General features: G+C 40.4%; 2 protein-coding genes across 2 annotated transcripts in view; one reads left to right on the top strand and one right to left on the bottom strand. All coding sequences in view use genetic code 11, as the record gives it.

The window, feature by feature from the left end:
• Nucleotides 1–5,189, bottom strand: part of EGR_09735 (hypothetical protein) — a gene marked incomplete at both ends in the record, with an annotated part of 6,400 nt that extends 1,211 nt beyond the window's left edge. Inside the window, 5 exons of the mRNA XM_024498984.1 lie at nucleotides 124–245; nucleotides 3,233–3,362; nucleotides 4,459–4,582; nucleotides 4,998–5,046; nucleotides 5,088–5,189. Of these exons, the coding sequence (XP_024346620.1) occupies nucleotides 124–245; nucleotides 3,233–3,362; nucleotides 4,459–4,582; nucleotides 4,998–5,046; nucleotides 5,088–5,189 (527 nt within the window). The remainder of the gene's footprint in view (nucleotides 1–123; nucleotides 246–3,232; nucleotides 3,363–4,458; nucleotides 4,583–4,997; nucleotides 5,047–5,087) is intronic.
• A 2,165-nt stretch (nucleotides 5,190–7,354) lies between these two features.
• Nucleotides 7,355–9,120, top strand: EGR_09734 (Neuropeptides capa receptor; the record flags this gene model as incomplete). The annotated part of the gene is made up of 3 exons (XM_024498983.1): nucleotides 7,355–7,365; nucleotides 7,915–8,294; nucleotides 8,780–9,120. The coding sequence occupies 3 exons, from the start codon at nucleotides 7,355–7,357 to the stop codon at nucleotides 9,118–9,120; spliced, it is 732 nt and encodes a 243-aa protein (XP_024346619.1).
• Nucleotides 9,121–13,380: the final 4,260 nt, after the last annotated feature.

The following is a 13,380-nucleotide window of genomic DNA, read 5'->3' as shown; positions in this document are numbered from 1 at the left end:
AGGAGGAGGAGGCAAACTCTGATTTTCCCATAAGACTTCGATTTTCTGTATTGTGGCGCCCGTAGATCTCCCTGAAGTCGAAATAAGATATAATACAGTAAGGCTTGGGCCTGCTGGCACAACCCGGAGGGTAGGTTGCTCGGTGATGTTACAGTATTGGAGCCCCTAAGTGACCTATTACTGAAACCGGAAGTTAAATGAACAAGTAATGTGATGCATTTCCTTCTCAATATGCAGTTGTGGAACTAGGTGTAAAAATGAAAAATGAAAGTATTACCCCCAGAATCAAGAGATGGCAGTCACTAAAGAGCAAATCAGGTTGATTTTTTCTTACGCAACCATTAAATATTTCTGCTTACTTACGAAACAATTTCTCCTGAATTAATACTTCTTTTTCAATGAATGCATGCGTAATTCTAGGCACCGGATTAATTATTCGTCTGTGATTTATCTTATTCTCCCTTTAAAAAGCAAGAATGTGATACGGATGAAAATGAAACGCCAATTCGCCCTGGGAACATGACAGTGACAAGTGAAGACTAATCGTTGGCTATATGTATTAATGTGAACACCTGTATACATATTCTCGCAGGTCATTTTTATTTTAAAGTTGGTCTAAACATTGGGACGGTATCAACTTCTTTTAGACGAGCAGTACCTCAACACATGAATTTAAGTCCAATACTTTTTATGGTTGTTCAACTCCTGGTTTCGCTAACGGGTCAATTAAAGGCACCGCTATTATACCTCCACCGGGCGGCTGGACTCAGAGTGAGGTCAGTAGCCCCAAGACCTCCTGTAGATGTCAGTACATACTCTATCCGAGTATTAGGCCTTCTTCCATTTTCAGAGAAGGCTTGGAGTGCTGCGATAGTATTTGCTCATGCACGTTTGCTTCAGCGCAACTTTTAGATGGCAAGCAGTGATAGTGAACCAATCTCACGACCGGGAAAGCACCAGCTCTTCCAAGGTGGAGATAAATGGACAGTGAGATACTACAGAAGTGCGTATCAATTGTAAAATCGCACATTACTACAATGCACGATGTTCCGCTCCAATCACCCTTCTGAATTTGGAGGTGAGAAGAAATAACATAGCGAAAATATCATCTAAATATTGCACCATTGACGAACAATAATCTGAACGTTATGGTAAAAAGAAAGTGGAATAATGTGCACAAAAGCTTTGAGAGTTTGAGGTAGGAGATATAAATAACCCTGAACTAAGTCGCTCGCAATTACCACCTGTGATGGTACATCTATCATTATTAATTATGCTGAATATTTACCAAAAGGTATCTGCTCCAATCTAATTTCTCTACAATTGCTTTCCTGTCTTGCTTTTACTCTTTTTAATGACTTTTAAACAAAGTCAACATCCATTTTGCGACAGTTTGGTGTAGCTAGGTCTTCTGTATTTCTGGAAATGGTTCTTAAAATATAAAAACTTTTCGCGCAAACATTTAATTGCTCTAAGTAGAATTCTCGTGATGATGCTTTGGATACACCGATAAAATGGATGGCTATAAATTGATTGACTTTAGTAGGAGATTTGAGATTCCATCAAACAAACACCCACACACTCATCCATTTATGTCTAGGTTGCTTGGTTAGCCTCAAACACTGCTGATTTGTGTAACAATTTGGCATCTACCTCTCCATGCAGATCTTTTTTGACCCATACTGATAGTAACTGGGATCTGATACACCGATTCTATTTTCAGGTGGTACTGAAGTAAATGTAATTCACGTTCTTCTTTTCTCTTAACCGTCAATTCACGCTGATATGCAGTGGCTATTTATTAGGTTGCTCTACTGCACCATATTAAGTTGTCAGACACCAGTCAGGAAAAAGCCTCATGGTGTTAAAGCGAACATTTTTTCGGGAGTAGCGACGTCGAAAGTGCTTATTTATTCTGAAGGTCTTTAACAACTCCTCTATTGCTATTACTTTGAGCAATCTGCTAGAAAGATGAAATCACGTCTTCTCGATAAACTAGAGGTTGGTCTAAGTCGAAAATTTGTAAACTGCTCTCTTTCTCAAGAAATAGGGTTTGCATCCATACCTCTGCAGCAGACTTGGAAAAGATATTGAAACATTTGGTTTGGTTAGAAATCACTGCAAAGTTAGATGGTATAGCGATACAGTTACAGTATTATGCATCAAACAGACATTTATGTAGGAGGAATAAGCAAGCAGCAAAGATAGATTGGAGTACACATATTGCGGTCCAAAGAAATATTCCACTAAGGAAGTTACCGCTGCAAATTTCATGCCAGGTTGCAAAAGTGACTCTGCTATTTTCGGATTGGCCACTACCTTCTCTTATTCTCATTGGTCAGTCCATTTGCTCTTGAATTTTCCCAAGATCCGACTTTTCAAATGTCTAACTTCCCAAATTAACAAGTTGTAGTTTTACATGTCAACATGAGTTTGTCAACACTAGGACCTCTTCCACTGAATTCTAGTGAGGCAGAATTCACAGAAGACATTTGGGAGTACCTAATTCCGATCCGCGGACTTCGACGAACTGAATTGGAACTCCTGGTCCCAATTTTCATCATTTACATCATTATATTTACCTTTGGTTTCTTTGGAAATGTAATTCTACTTTGGGTTATCCTTGTCAATCGCTCTTTCCATACACCGATTAACTACTACCTGGTCAATCTCAGCGTCTCAGATCTCCTTATTCTTGTTCTGGGTCTTCCGCACGATCTTTATATGATGTGGAACCGTTATCCCTACCCGTTTGAGGAAGCTGCCTGTCGTTTGAGGGCATTTCTTGCCGAAGCCAGTATGATATCTTCTGTGCTTACAATCACTGTGCTTACAATTGAAAGATACATTGCAATAATCCATCCCCTCTCAACGGCAATTCCTGGCACCAAAAGAAGAAATGGCTCAGACAGTGTTGTCAGGCTGAAAAAAGTGGACTTTTTCAGATGTTGTAGAGATTGGGGTCGATTTAAAAAAGTCCGCATCACCGTCATTATTGTGTGGATATTATCACCGCTGTTTAGCCTACCCATCACGCTCCAGGTCGCTCTGAGTTATATCTATAGGAATGATTCGTCTACAAACTATCAATCAGTTATGATAAAGGAATCCTCCATTTGTACTGTCTCGGTAAGTCCAACTGTGCAGTTGCGAACTTTATATTGCAAAAGAAATCTTGTTTTTTGTTATGTGGAGCTAAGTTATTTATCTTACCGGACAACTAAGTACTTACTTGCACCCGCCTGCCAATTTTAATATCATCTAGTAGTTTAGCGTACTTTGCATTGAAAAATGCTTTGGAAGAAGGGTACAACTTAGGACCACAATATTCACTGCTTGTGGTTTTGCATGGCTTCTTCACCCTGAATTATTTATATGCTCTCGGAGGTGAAATATCTTCGTATAAAGTGTTGCGTTTTTATGCAAATGGCCAAGATAAGTCGTCTACCTCGCGCGCATTAGATCACGGCGAAATTTAATGCCAGTCATGGCAATTAAAATTACAAGCCGAAATTTATCCACTCACATCTTTATTTAGCTAGTAAGGATGGTTACGGGAACATAAGTTAAAGTAATTACGCCGATATAGTCAAAATGCGTAAACAATATCTGCCTCTACATAAGAGGCGGATCCCGCAACTCATCACGAAGTCCATTTTAGGTGAATTTGAGTCGGAAACTACAGGAAAGGCACAAGCTTTACTGACTTAAGTTTAAAAGTTGTTATTTTTATAAGCAGATGTTAGGCCTTAAGTTAGGAGAATCAATCTACTGTTAACTATCAGACGGAGTAACGTAAATCCTTCTATGAAAAATAAGGAAGGAAACGGAAAGGAAATGGCAACAGATAACCTAGTTATGTATGCTAGCAGCTCAAAAACCACTTATACCAAATGTTGTGAAACAGGAGGTAATTATTTTGTATGCAATCAACGTAGAAGTTAAATCAGCATTTGCTCGCCTCGGATTTCGGTGAAAAATAGTGTTGATTAAAGTTTGCTCAGTTAACGAAAATCTGAGTTGAGTGTTGCACGTAATTGAGATAATTCTTCATTGTATTAGCGCGTTTAAAGGCTCCAAATAATTAAGTAATAGAGAAATAGGTAACTCGTACTTCTTACAAAGTAATTCTTACGGATCACAAGGCTTCATCATTGTATTATTTTATGTGAAATCGACCGGTAAAAAACGCAAATTCGGTAGTATCCTAAGGAGCCGATTCAACTAGATTTTTTCTTTCATCTAATAATAAGATCATTCAATCTAGCCATAGTCATCTGTCAATTCTGTACAAATCAGTAAATTCCCCTGGTTTTAAGAGTTCCGCGTAAAAAATTACGCCGTAGTCCCTGAATTTAAAACCGTCAAAAGTGTTTTTTAAACAGGTGTCCCAAAATAAATGTCAATTAACACAATCCCAGGGTTAATGACACCTGCTAACTCGACGCAAAGACCTACTCCATAGGGATTTTCAACTGTCTGAAGAAAGTACTATCACTTTGCATGGTATACGCTTTGGCTTCATACTTGATTTGAGAATAATTTGGTTCGTTTCCCTTTGGTAGAAATTGTAAAAAGACGCCTTTGTTAATGAAACAAATTAGATGCTTTATGCCACAAAACCACGTAAAAGAGTACTCATTCCAGCCATTTGAGTATAAATGTTAAAAGCGCATGGTTTCCACATTAGCCTCCTGTGTAGGAACGCGAAGCCTTCTTCCGCATGGCTCTCCCAATCCACAAAATAATCGGAGATTTAGGTGTTTCCTGTAATAGAAAGGAAAGTTCTTTTTTGAGAGGAAACGGCAGTTTGCACCACCTCAATGCCTATCGCAAGTCATAAAAACAGTAAACAGAGCCTTATTCAATATTTGAGCGAGAAATTTCAGACTGGCTATTTGACTTTAATGTAACTACTTTCGATTTGAACAAAGCGCAGAAAAAGAATAAAACGGGGACGCTCCATAGAAAATTTGAAAACCTACAGCTCTATGTACCAGTATAAATGACAAATGCAAATTCCTTGAACAAACGAACATTGTTGCGCTTTAAAAATAAAACCCGTTTGTAGTGGTTTCGATTTGGACGAAATCCAACACCAAATGAACATTTGTGCGCCAAATACGCAAGTTTCTGGGATGTATTTTTCCCATTAAGAATTCAACAAGAGCAGATAGATGTTTGAGCATATTTTATTCATTGAAAATCTCTGACCTTTCCCAACAGCTTAACTTTAAACACCACCGCTTCCATAGCAGCGCACATCTTCGCATGGCCAAGCTCTGCAGCTAAATTTTGTGTTTTTATGCAATATGCAACTTTTTGGCTGATTACCTGGTCCTAACTAATACCAAATAGGGGGAAAGGTTTTCTCACTCTCCTTGACAGTGCAATGTGTCAAAAAAATAAATCTCGGGCATGAATGCTTGACAGTCTGCACGGCAGCTTTTGGTAAAGTGCGATGAAGAAGCGTAGGTGCTTATCAACTTTTTGCATTATTCACTAGTTTATTCTTGTCGCTTTAGTCCCGACTAACGTGGTACTAGAAGGGTGAATAAAAGACCCTATCAAAGGTGATGCATCAAGCCTTGAAAGATTTAAGGGGAAAGTCAAAGTGCCTAAAGCTTTTCTGTAACACATGTCCCCCTGCCATGTACCACAAGTTCCCTAAATGCTATATAAACATATTTTTACAAGGAGATACATCAGCCTTGAAACCAACTTAAAACCCCTCCATAAGGCCGACAAACTAGTGTCTAGTCCATTAATTCAAGCACAAGCCTCTTGCAGGGGCCTCGAGAGAGGAGCAGGTCGTCGCAGCCAAATGTTTTGGACACCAAGCGGACCTCCCGGCACCTGACCTGATGTTAACTCTTAAACACCCATCGCATTCAAAATTTAGGGTTTTTATTAAATGCCATCTCCACGATAACCATGAGATTAGTCCAGTTTGGCAAAGAAAGACCCCTAAAATACGAGTCATGTACTTCACCGACTTCCGGTACTTTCAGTGATGTCGGCCCTTAAAGATGGGGTACTTAAAGAACGCGGAAAACAAGCAGTGCTAATAAATTTGGTGATTTAGACAAATCCTAAGAATAGCAAGGTTAATCACCGTTTATTCTGTGCAGCAACGTATAATTTTGGTGAGAAATTGTTTATTTTATAACAAAAAAAGATAATAAGAGCTGCATAATTTAACTGGCTTATCTTAGTCTAAATTTGGTTTATTTTTATGACACATGATGACAGTTATATTCAAGTCTTTGAGCAAACTTCACTTACTCCTACTTCTTCAAAGATTTCATCATTAATTCCTGGTTTTATAAAAGCGTTATCACTTTATGACAGAATATTTGCTTGAATATACTTACAAATTTCCAGTTAAAAGGCTACCTGGAGATACGAATTTTTAATAATTCATATCGATTAAGCCATGATTAAGACATAGATTTGTCCAAATGTCCCATTCATTGCGGTGAACCAAGAAAAACCAGTGTTTGATGGGGACGCTTTTCCTTCTAGATGACTAGAGCCCCAAAAAGATGGTCATTTTAGTGTTTTTAAAAAATCACCTCCTCGAGCACATCCAGATTTTATGTTTTTTCAAAACTGTAAAATAAAATGCAGCTATATTTCATAATTTATTATTCTGTCAGGGCTTAAAGGTGCAACGATTTTGAGTACGAATTGCCGCGCGTTGTTCCCCTCCCTTCTTCCCCTCTTCCCTCCTTTCTTTAATTGGGTTCAAGCGCCATTACTCTAAACTCGCGATTAGTTAAAGCTCCGTTCTCGATTGTTAGAATTCGTGCCTATCTCGAATAAGCAGAGCGTTTGATCGTGTAGCGCAAAAACCCGGATTTTGTTGTGCAAAATCATTGTTCTATGAGTTTGAATGCCTCCCAAGAGGCTAAATAAAGAAGTAGGTCTTTCAAATTTATTTGCCATTCCGCTCCGAGTCGATGTGTCGTCGTAAACGTTGGAAATGCAAACTGCGTTGAGTACTGAGGTCCGTATCATCTGCAGCTCCTTAATTTAAAGCTCGGTAAGCAAACAAGCAAAAGCAGACTTGTACTTATTTCCTGTTTGTCCACAAACTCCTCCCCTCCGTCTGTCGTCGTGAAAGGGATTAGTGCAGGTAAATATTCTCTTTTTCACCACTCCTCTATCATCTAAAATCTAATTTTTGAGTTTTTCTGTAAATATCTGATCTAAAATAATTCAAGAGATTCGGCTAAATCATAAGCTCTTTAATCAAAGGCGATGGTTTTGTTGATTTGAAATATCTTCCGGGACATAATAGTCGTGCAGAATGTGTACTGTCACCACGCAGAAGGACTGAGGGATTGATGGCATGATCCGGAGGTCAGGCCGCCCAGCAGAGGTACAATGGCGGGGCGCCTAAGTGGCCCCTTCACCAAAACTGGGAGTTAAACAAACAATTCACCTTCATTTGTGGGAAAATATTGGTGGATTTAGAGGTAGGATTTGATGATATTATAAACAATCACGACGAGGTAAATGTAGAAGAGAGGCCCGCCGATTTCTTTCTGTTTACTGACAATTTGGTGTCATTTCCGCATACTTCTGTTTATTAGGCTCACTTAGGAACAAATGAACTTTACGGAAGCACCTCCTTCAAGTGCTGCCCCTCCCTCTTGTTTATCCAAGTCCAAATCTTACAAAATATCACATACCCGAGCAGTTCAAGTATAATTTACCTATTTATAAAGCTTCAATGAACTTTTGCAGAGCATCATTGCATAATGAGTAAAAGGAAAGCGCCCAATGGCTTCGCAAAATGTTATTAAAAAAACTTGAGCACAACTTTGTCATCCATTTGCAAACTAAAGAGATTACTTTACCTGCAGATAATTTAAATTTCGAAGCTTCGGCACATTGTTTTTTTTTTAGGGTTGAATCGGAGGATTGGTTCTCCTACCCGGTTCTAGCGAGTTTCATTCTCTTCTTCCTCCTTCCCTTGGTTATCATCACCATCCTCTACATTCTCATTCTTCGGGGTGTGCATCGATCAGTGAAATTCACCCAGAATCTACATCCCGTGGAGACGATTGAGCCACCAACCTCAGGAGAGCTCACTCTCCCCTTGGTCAATGTGCGAAAGCACTCCTCCGGGATTCTCGCGGTCTCGCCACTGAAACGCGGACGTAGCATTGCTTTTCGAACGGGGCAGGACAAGAGAGCAGCTAGACAACACCAGGAGCTCTGCCAAATCCAGCAAGTTCAACACCACGCACGAATGAGGACAAATAAATCATTGATTAGGATTTTAGGTGAGCAGGAAAGGTGTTGTTCAGGTCAAACCGAGGCTTTTGTGCCTATAAATGGAGGGAGAGAGAAAGAGAACAGTTATATATAACCTTATCCTGGCGCTTGACTAGTTCCTGACCTAGAATAAGCCTTCTACGTGGTTCGCGAGGGGTTAAGTATCCTGTGTGTGTCCACTCCAACTCTTGTGAAATTAGATGTCACGCGCTGAATTGAATGATCATAGGGATTACAAATGAGGTAGCGTTGGTTTGGACACTATCACGGCCGTGATCGGTATTGACGTGCAGACGTTCAACCGTCTTCAAAATGATTTCACCATTCAAATGCCTCACTGTGGCTGTAGATATGAGCAGATATTCGTGCCCACCATGTGAATTAATTGTGTCTGGATTGCAGCAGCCCATAACTGCTAGTAGTCGACAACATTTAGCATTCGCTACTACCTTTGATACCGCCACGGTGTTGATGATTCCACTTTTTCTTCCAGTTTGTATCATCATCGCGTTCTTTACCTGCTTTGCGCCATTTCATGCGGAGCGGCTCTTGGTAGTGCTGGTACCAGCGGAGCTATGGTACAACAATAAGATTCTCTGGAAAGTTCATGATGTGCTCTATCACGTCTCCGGCATTTGTCTCTTCGCCAACTCAGTATGCAATCCAATCCTCTACAACATCGTCTTCCGACGAATACGCGCGGAGTTTAAGGCAGCACTGATGTGCTGTGGCAAGAAACGAAGACAACAACGGGAGTGTAACAATGGTCGAGGCAGATCCTCGGTTTATCGGCCTTCAACAATATCGCAAACACCTAAAACTGCAGAATTTTAAGATTTCATTTACAATTCTTATCTCTTGATGCACCGTTGTTTATAGTGTCCATAGCTCTTTTTCTTTCTCTTCTTCTCTTTCCTCCGACTTTTTTGAATCGTTATCAGGCGAAACGAAATAAGTGTGCTCGTCTCGTATCATGGACACAGTTGATTGAAATGACATTTTTACTGCGAATTTGTTGAAGCTCATGAAGATATCTACAACAATCATTATGAAGAGATGCTCTTCCGTCTTTATGCAAGTGTTGTTCGGATAAATCACGGCCAGTAGTCAATCGGCTTCCTTGGGAGATGTTTATCATCATGAGTAATTTACTATGGCGTCCGACTAAAAGAAAAAAATATTCCCAAAGCATTTTTTGGACAAATCCTACTCACAGTCCCCTTCGAATATTTTGGTTGCGACTTAACCAATTAGAAAATAGTACTTTTCAGAACTCGGTCAGATCCAAGGTTTTAAAGTACCACAAAAAAAGAAGAAGTTGAAGGACCGATTTATTAATTTTTAGATATCCTGAGGATATTACTTAGTTGAAGGTGCGTCAAGACGGGAGAGGAGTGAAAGACAGCCAAGCGGGCGAGCTACTGGAATTAAGGACTCCTGTGTGACCTGAGGAAAACCAAAGCTTTTTCTATCTAAATGTGAAAACTTCAGATTAATCACTTCGCTATTGCAAGATTTTTACCTTCGAACTGTCTCAGCCTGTATCTGTCCAATACTAAGAAAGAATGTTAATCGCTTGGAGCATTATTTGGAAGATAGGAAAGAGGAGGCAGTATGGTTTTTCCATTTCCATCCTAAAAATGGCAATCTTCCTACGGTTAGGTCTTAATGAAATGAAAGCAAGACATTCTTCCTACTCATTCAGCAGTTTGGGTTGTTTTTAAAGCAGCATATTTTCCTCCACACCTTCGACCTGCACCGTTATATTCACCGCCATCCACACATGCAACAGGCATAGTCGTCTGAGAGGGAAGTAATGAGGGTTTCAAAAGTGAGCCACGGTACAGCGGTGAACGATGATATACAGGTCGTTCGTTCCTCAAACCTTCTTGTTTCATTCATTCATTCCTTCGGTCATTCCCGACTTATTTTATTCGGTCGGTCAGTAAGCCCTCCTATTAGAAACTAAAGACCATTAAACTGCTAGACATACAAGTTGGTTGCATGACAACTGAATAGGACGCCCTCGTTCTGTAGCTCCTACAACTCTACCCTTCCATGTGTTATGGATATAGACTATTCGCTTTACCACTCATTAAACATCAGTGGATGCAGTTCTCCAAGCGTCACTCTGCAGTAAAAGACTCCCCTGAATGTGATCCATCTAGTTTTAACCAGTTCCAGAAATTAAATTCATTACTAACTGTGATCATGTTCTGCTACTGCACACTTTCACCATCGCTGGGTGTTTCCACGGTTTTGGAATCGAGTTAAACACGGTAACACAAAGCGGCCAAATTAGGATTACATCCATTATTTCATCAGTTTGGCAGACCTGTCCGATTTGACATCAGTTTAGCTATCAAGTGAATCTTATATCATAACAGAAGCTCGCCTTTCTAAGTCCAGGGTTAAAAGCCACAAGACAATCCCCTCTATTGTGGAGACAGTTTGACAACCAGTAATCACATGTGTAGTTTCCCCTCCCCCCCCCCTGTCATGCACAGAATGCAAGTACGAATCAGATGTAAGGATAGTAGCTTGGATAAAATACTTTTGTTAATTTATAACAAATAATTCCCGAAAGTATATATTCTAAGCTCTCGTACCATGGCTATTAACTGCTTAGCAACTGTCTACATAGACACAATCCTTTGTATGATACAGTCGGTGCGTTTTGGAAACTTGCCGCTGGAATGATATACATCACAGTGTGGAAGTACATTTAAAATACATGTGATTTTTTAAAAGACAATCATCATAATGAAGGAATAAAATGCTCTGACTATTAATAGGGTAACAAATAAAGTCATCTTGACTACTCTCCAACTGAAGGGTCCTTGGAGAAGATGTGGCGGCAAAATCTACCACACCCTTGGATTTCTGGGTGAAATGCGCCCGAAGTCTACCCACTCGGGACAACACAACTCGAAAGAGCTAGTCTGCCAGAGGAGAAAAAAGCCATTGAAGTGGCTTTAAAGTAAACGCAACATTTTGCACCTACTTTTGAGAGGTACTTCCTCCAGACCTAATTATTAATTTTTTTTGGGATTAGGCTCGGACAATCGCATATGAAACCGAATAGACAATTGGAAAATAAAAGCGGTGAAAGGCGGAGAAGCTACAGCTAAGTCGCTTGTTCCTTGAAAAGTGGCAACACCTTTTCGATCTTGCGAAGTGGTAAGGGGTGAAGGATTGAAGATCCAAGGTGTTTGATCGGACACTCGCATGACATCCAAGCCATAGGTATCAAAACTGACAGCTTAAATGTATTATTACTTACTGATGAGCTAAAAGAGGACTGAGAGCTCACGAATTCCTCTGTTAGGTAGAGAGGTATCAACCCCCTTAATCCATTCTGTTTTCATGACTTTGCCAGTGTCTCTCAGCGACCTACTTATAGTATTTATGCATCCCGAAGCTAAATCTGACACGCACTATGTAAGAGGTTTTTTCTTATTTTGTTTAACTCTCAGTTTCGGTAACGGGCCACTTGTAAGGTCCCGCCATTGCATCTTCGCCGGGTGGTCTGGCCTTTGGGCCATACCAGTAGTCTCCATGCCCTGCAAGTTGTCAACATTAAATAGCCTGCTCGAGTATCATACCTTCTCTCGTCTTCAAGGCAGTCTCGGAGGGGTACATTGGTGGCATCAGAAAACGAAACCTATCTTAAAGGACAAGTGTCTTGACTTTTACTGTCAAGTGATGAAACTTAGCGGGGTAAAGGAAATGCATTTGCTTGGAAAGTGAAAATCTGTGACAACCCCCTAGCTGAAGGCCTGAAAATGACTTCCACCCTCGGCAATTACCTTGGCCCATGGTCTGCAGGAAAGCTATCCACACATGAAGCGACACTAACCATGAACCATCTTGAAAGGCTTGTTATGGAACTGTTTACCGCACTTGTATGAAGGTGCCAAATATGTGAACTCGTTATACCTCCTCCACCTCCCTACTATATGGAGGTGGGTAGGACTGAAGTAACAAAAAAGTGCCACGGCGGAACAAACGCGAAACCCCATTCCAAAGAAACCGTGTTGAAATCCGCACTTTTTTATATGACTCTGATTTTAAGCCAGTGATCCTACCACTAGTTGTGGATACAAATGATGGCCCGTCTAAGCCCCGTCCCCTAATATATTTTCCATACAGGACGAAATTCCAGGTCCAGCAGAATTGCCAAGAGAGGACAGTGACATTGCGGTCAGGTATCTTCTCAGACGCATGGAACCTCGATGATTGGCATGGGTGGCTGGTGAGCACCGACTGCGTTATCATAGCTGACGCCATAGTTTGACCTTGGGGAGTGCAGAGGACAATAAGGGAATGGAGCTATGCAATACTTTGGTGGTTTTTAACTCTCACTTTTAATAACAAACCGCTTAGGGGCTCCGTCACCGTATCTCCTCCAGAGCACTACAAAGTCATCTGACGAAAATTGCCTATGCTACTCAAAATCATTACAATAATGGAAAGATTATGGTTGCCACAGCGGTTAATACGTCTACGTTTGCACACGAAGAGAGCCTTGAATTCAGGAAAGGGAAATTTTGATGCACATTTTCCTTACTAAATTGGAACGAAGTTTTTTTGCTGCTTGTTTTTTGCTATTCCAACTACTTAATGCATTCAGCCATTACATGCTGGTCGACACTAGGGAATATGCGTTTCCTCTACGAGTCTTCACATAGGTAGTTTGGTTGACTAATGAAATCTTGCCTATTTTATCTTTCATCATAAATAAGGAAAAAAATCTTTCTTTTTAGCCATTTTCTTGTCTTGAATGTTATTCCACCAAAATTTTGAGATCCAAAAGTTATTAGGTTTTTTTCTAAAAATACACGTTACTTTAAAAAGTTCTGATCTTTTAAGGAAAAAATGTTATTTGCCCAAATGCCGAGCATTGATGTAGCACCCCAAGACTTCTCCGAAGCCGAAGGGAGACCTACAACTCGGACAGAAAAGGTATTGTCGACATACTGAAAGGCTTTGGAGCCACTGGCTTGGTCCGGGAGGCGAGACCGTCTGGCGGGGGTATCATGGTGGAGCATCTAAGCGGCCTGTTACCCAAACCGAGAGTTAAAAAATGAGAAT

The sequence above is a fragment of the Echinococcus granulosus genome, assembly GCF_000524195.1.
Source record: "Echinococcus granulosus chromosome Unknown EG_S00163, whole genome shotgun sequence".
NCBI lineage: Eukaryota > Metazoa > Platyhelminthes > Cestoda > Cyclophyllidea > Taeniidae > Echinococcus > Echinococcus granulosus.
This window is presented reverse-complemented; position numbering and strand designations above follow the sequence as displayed.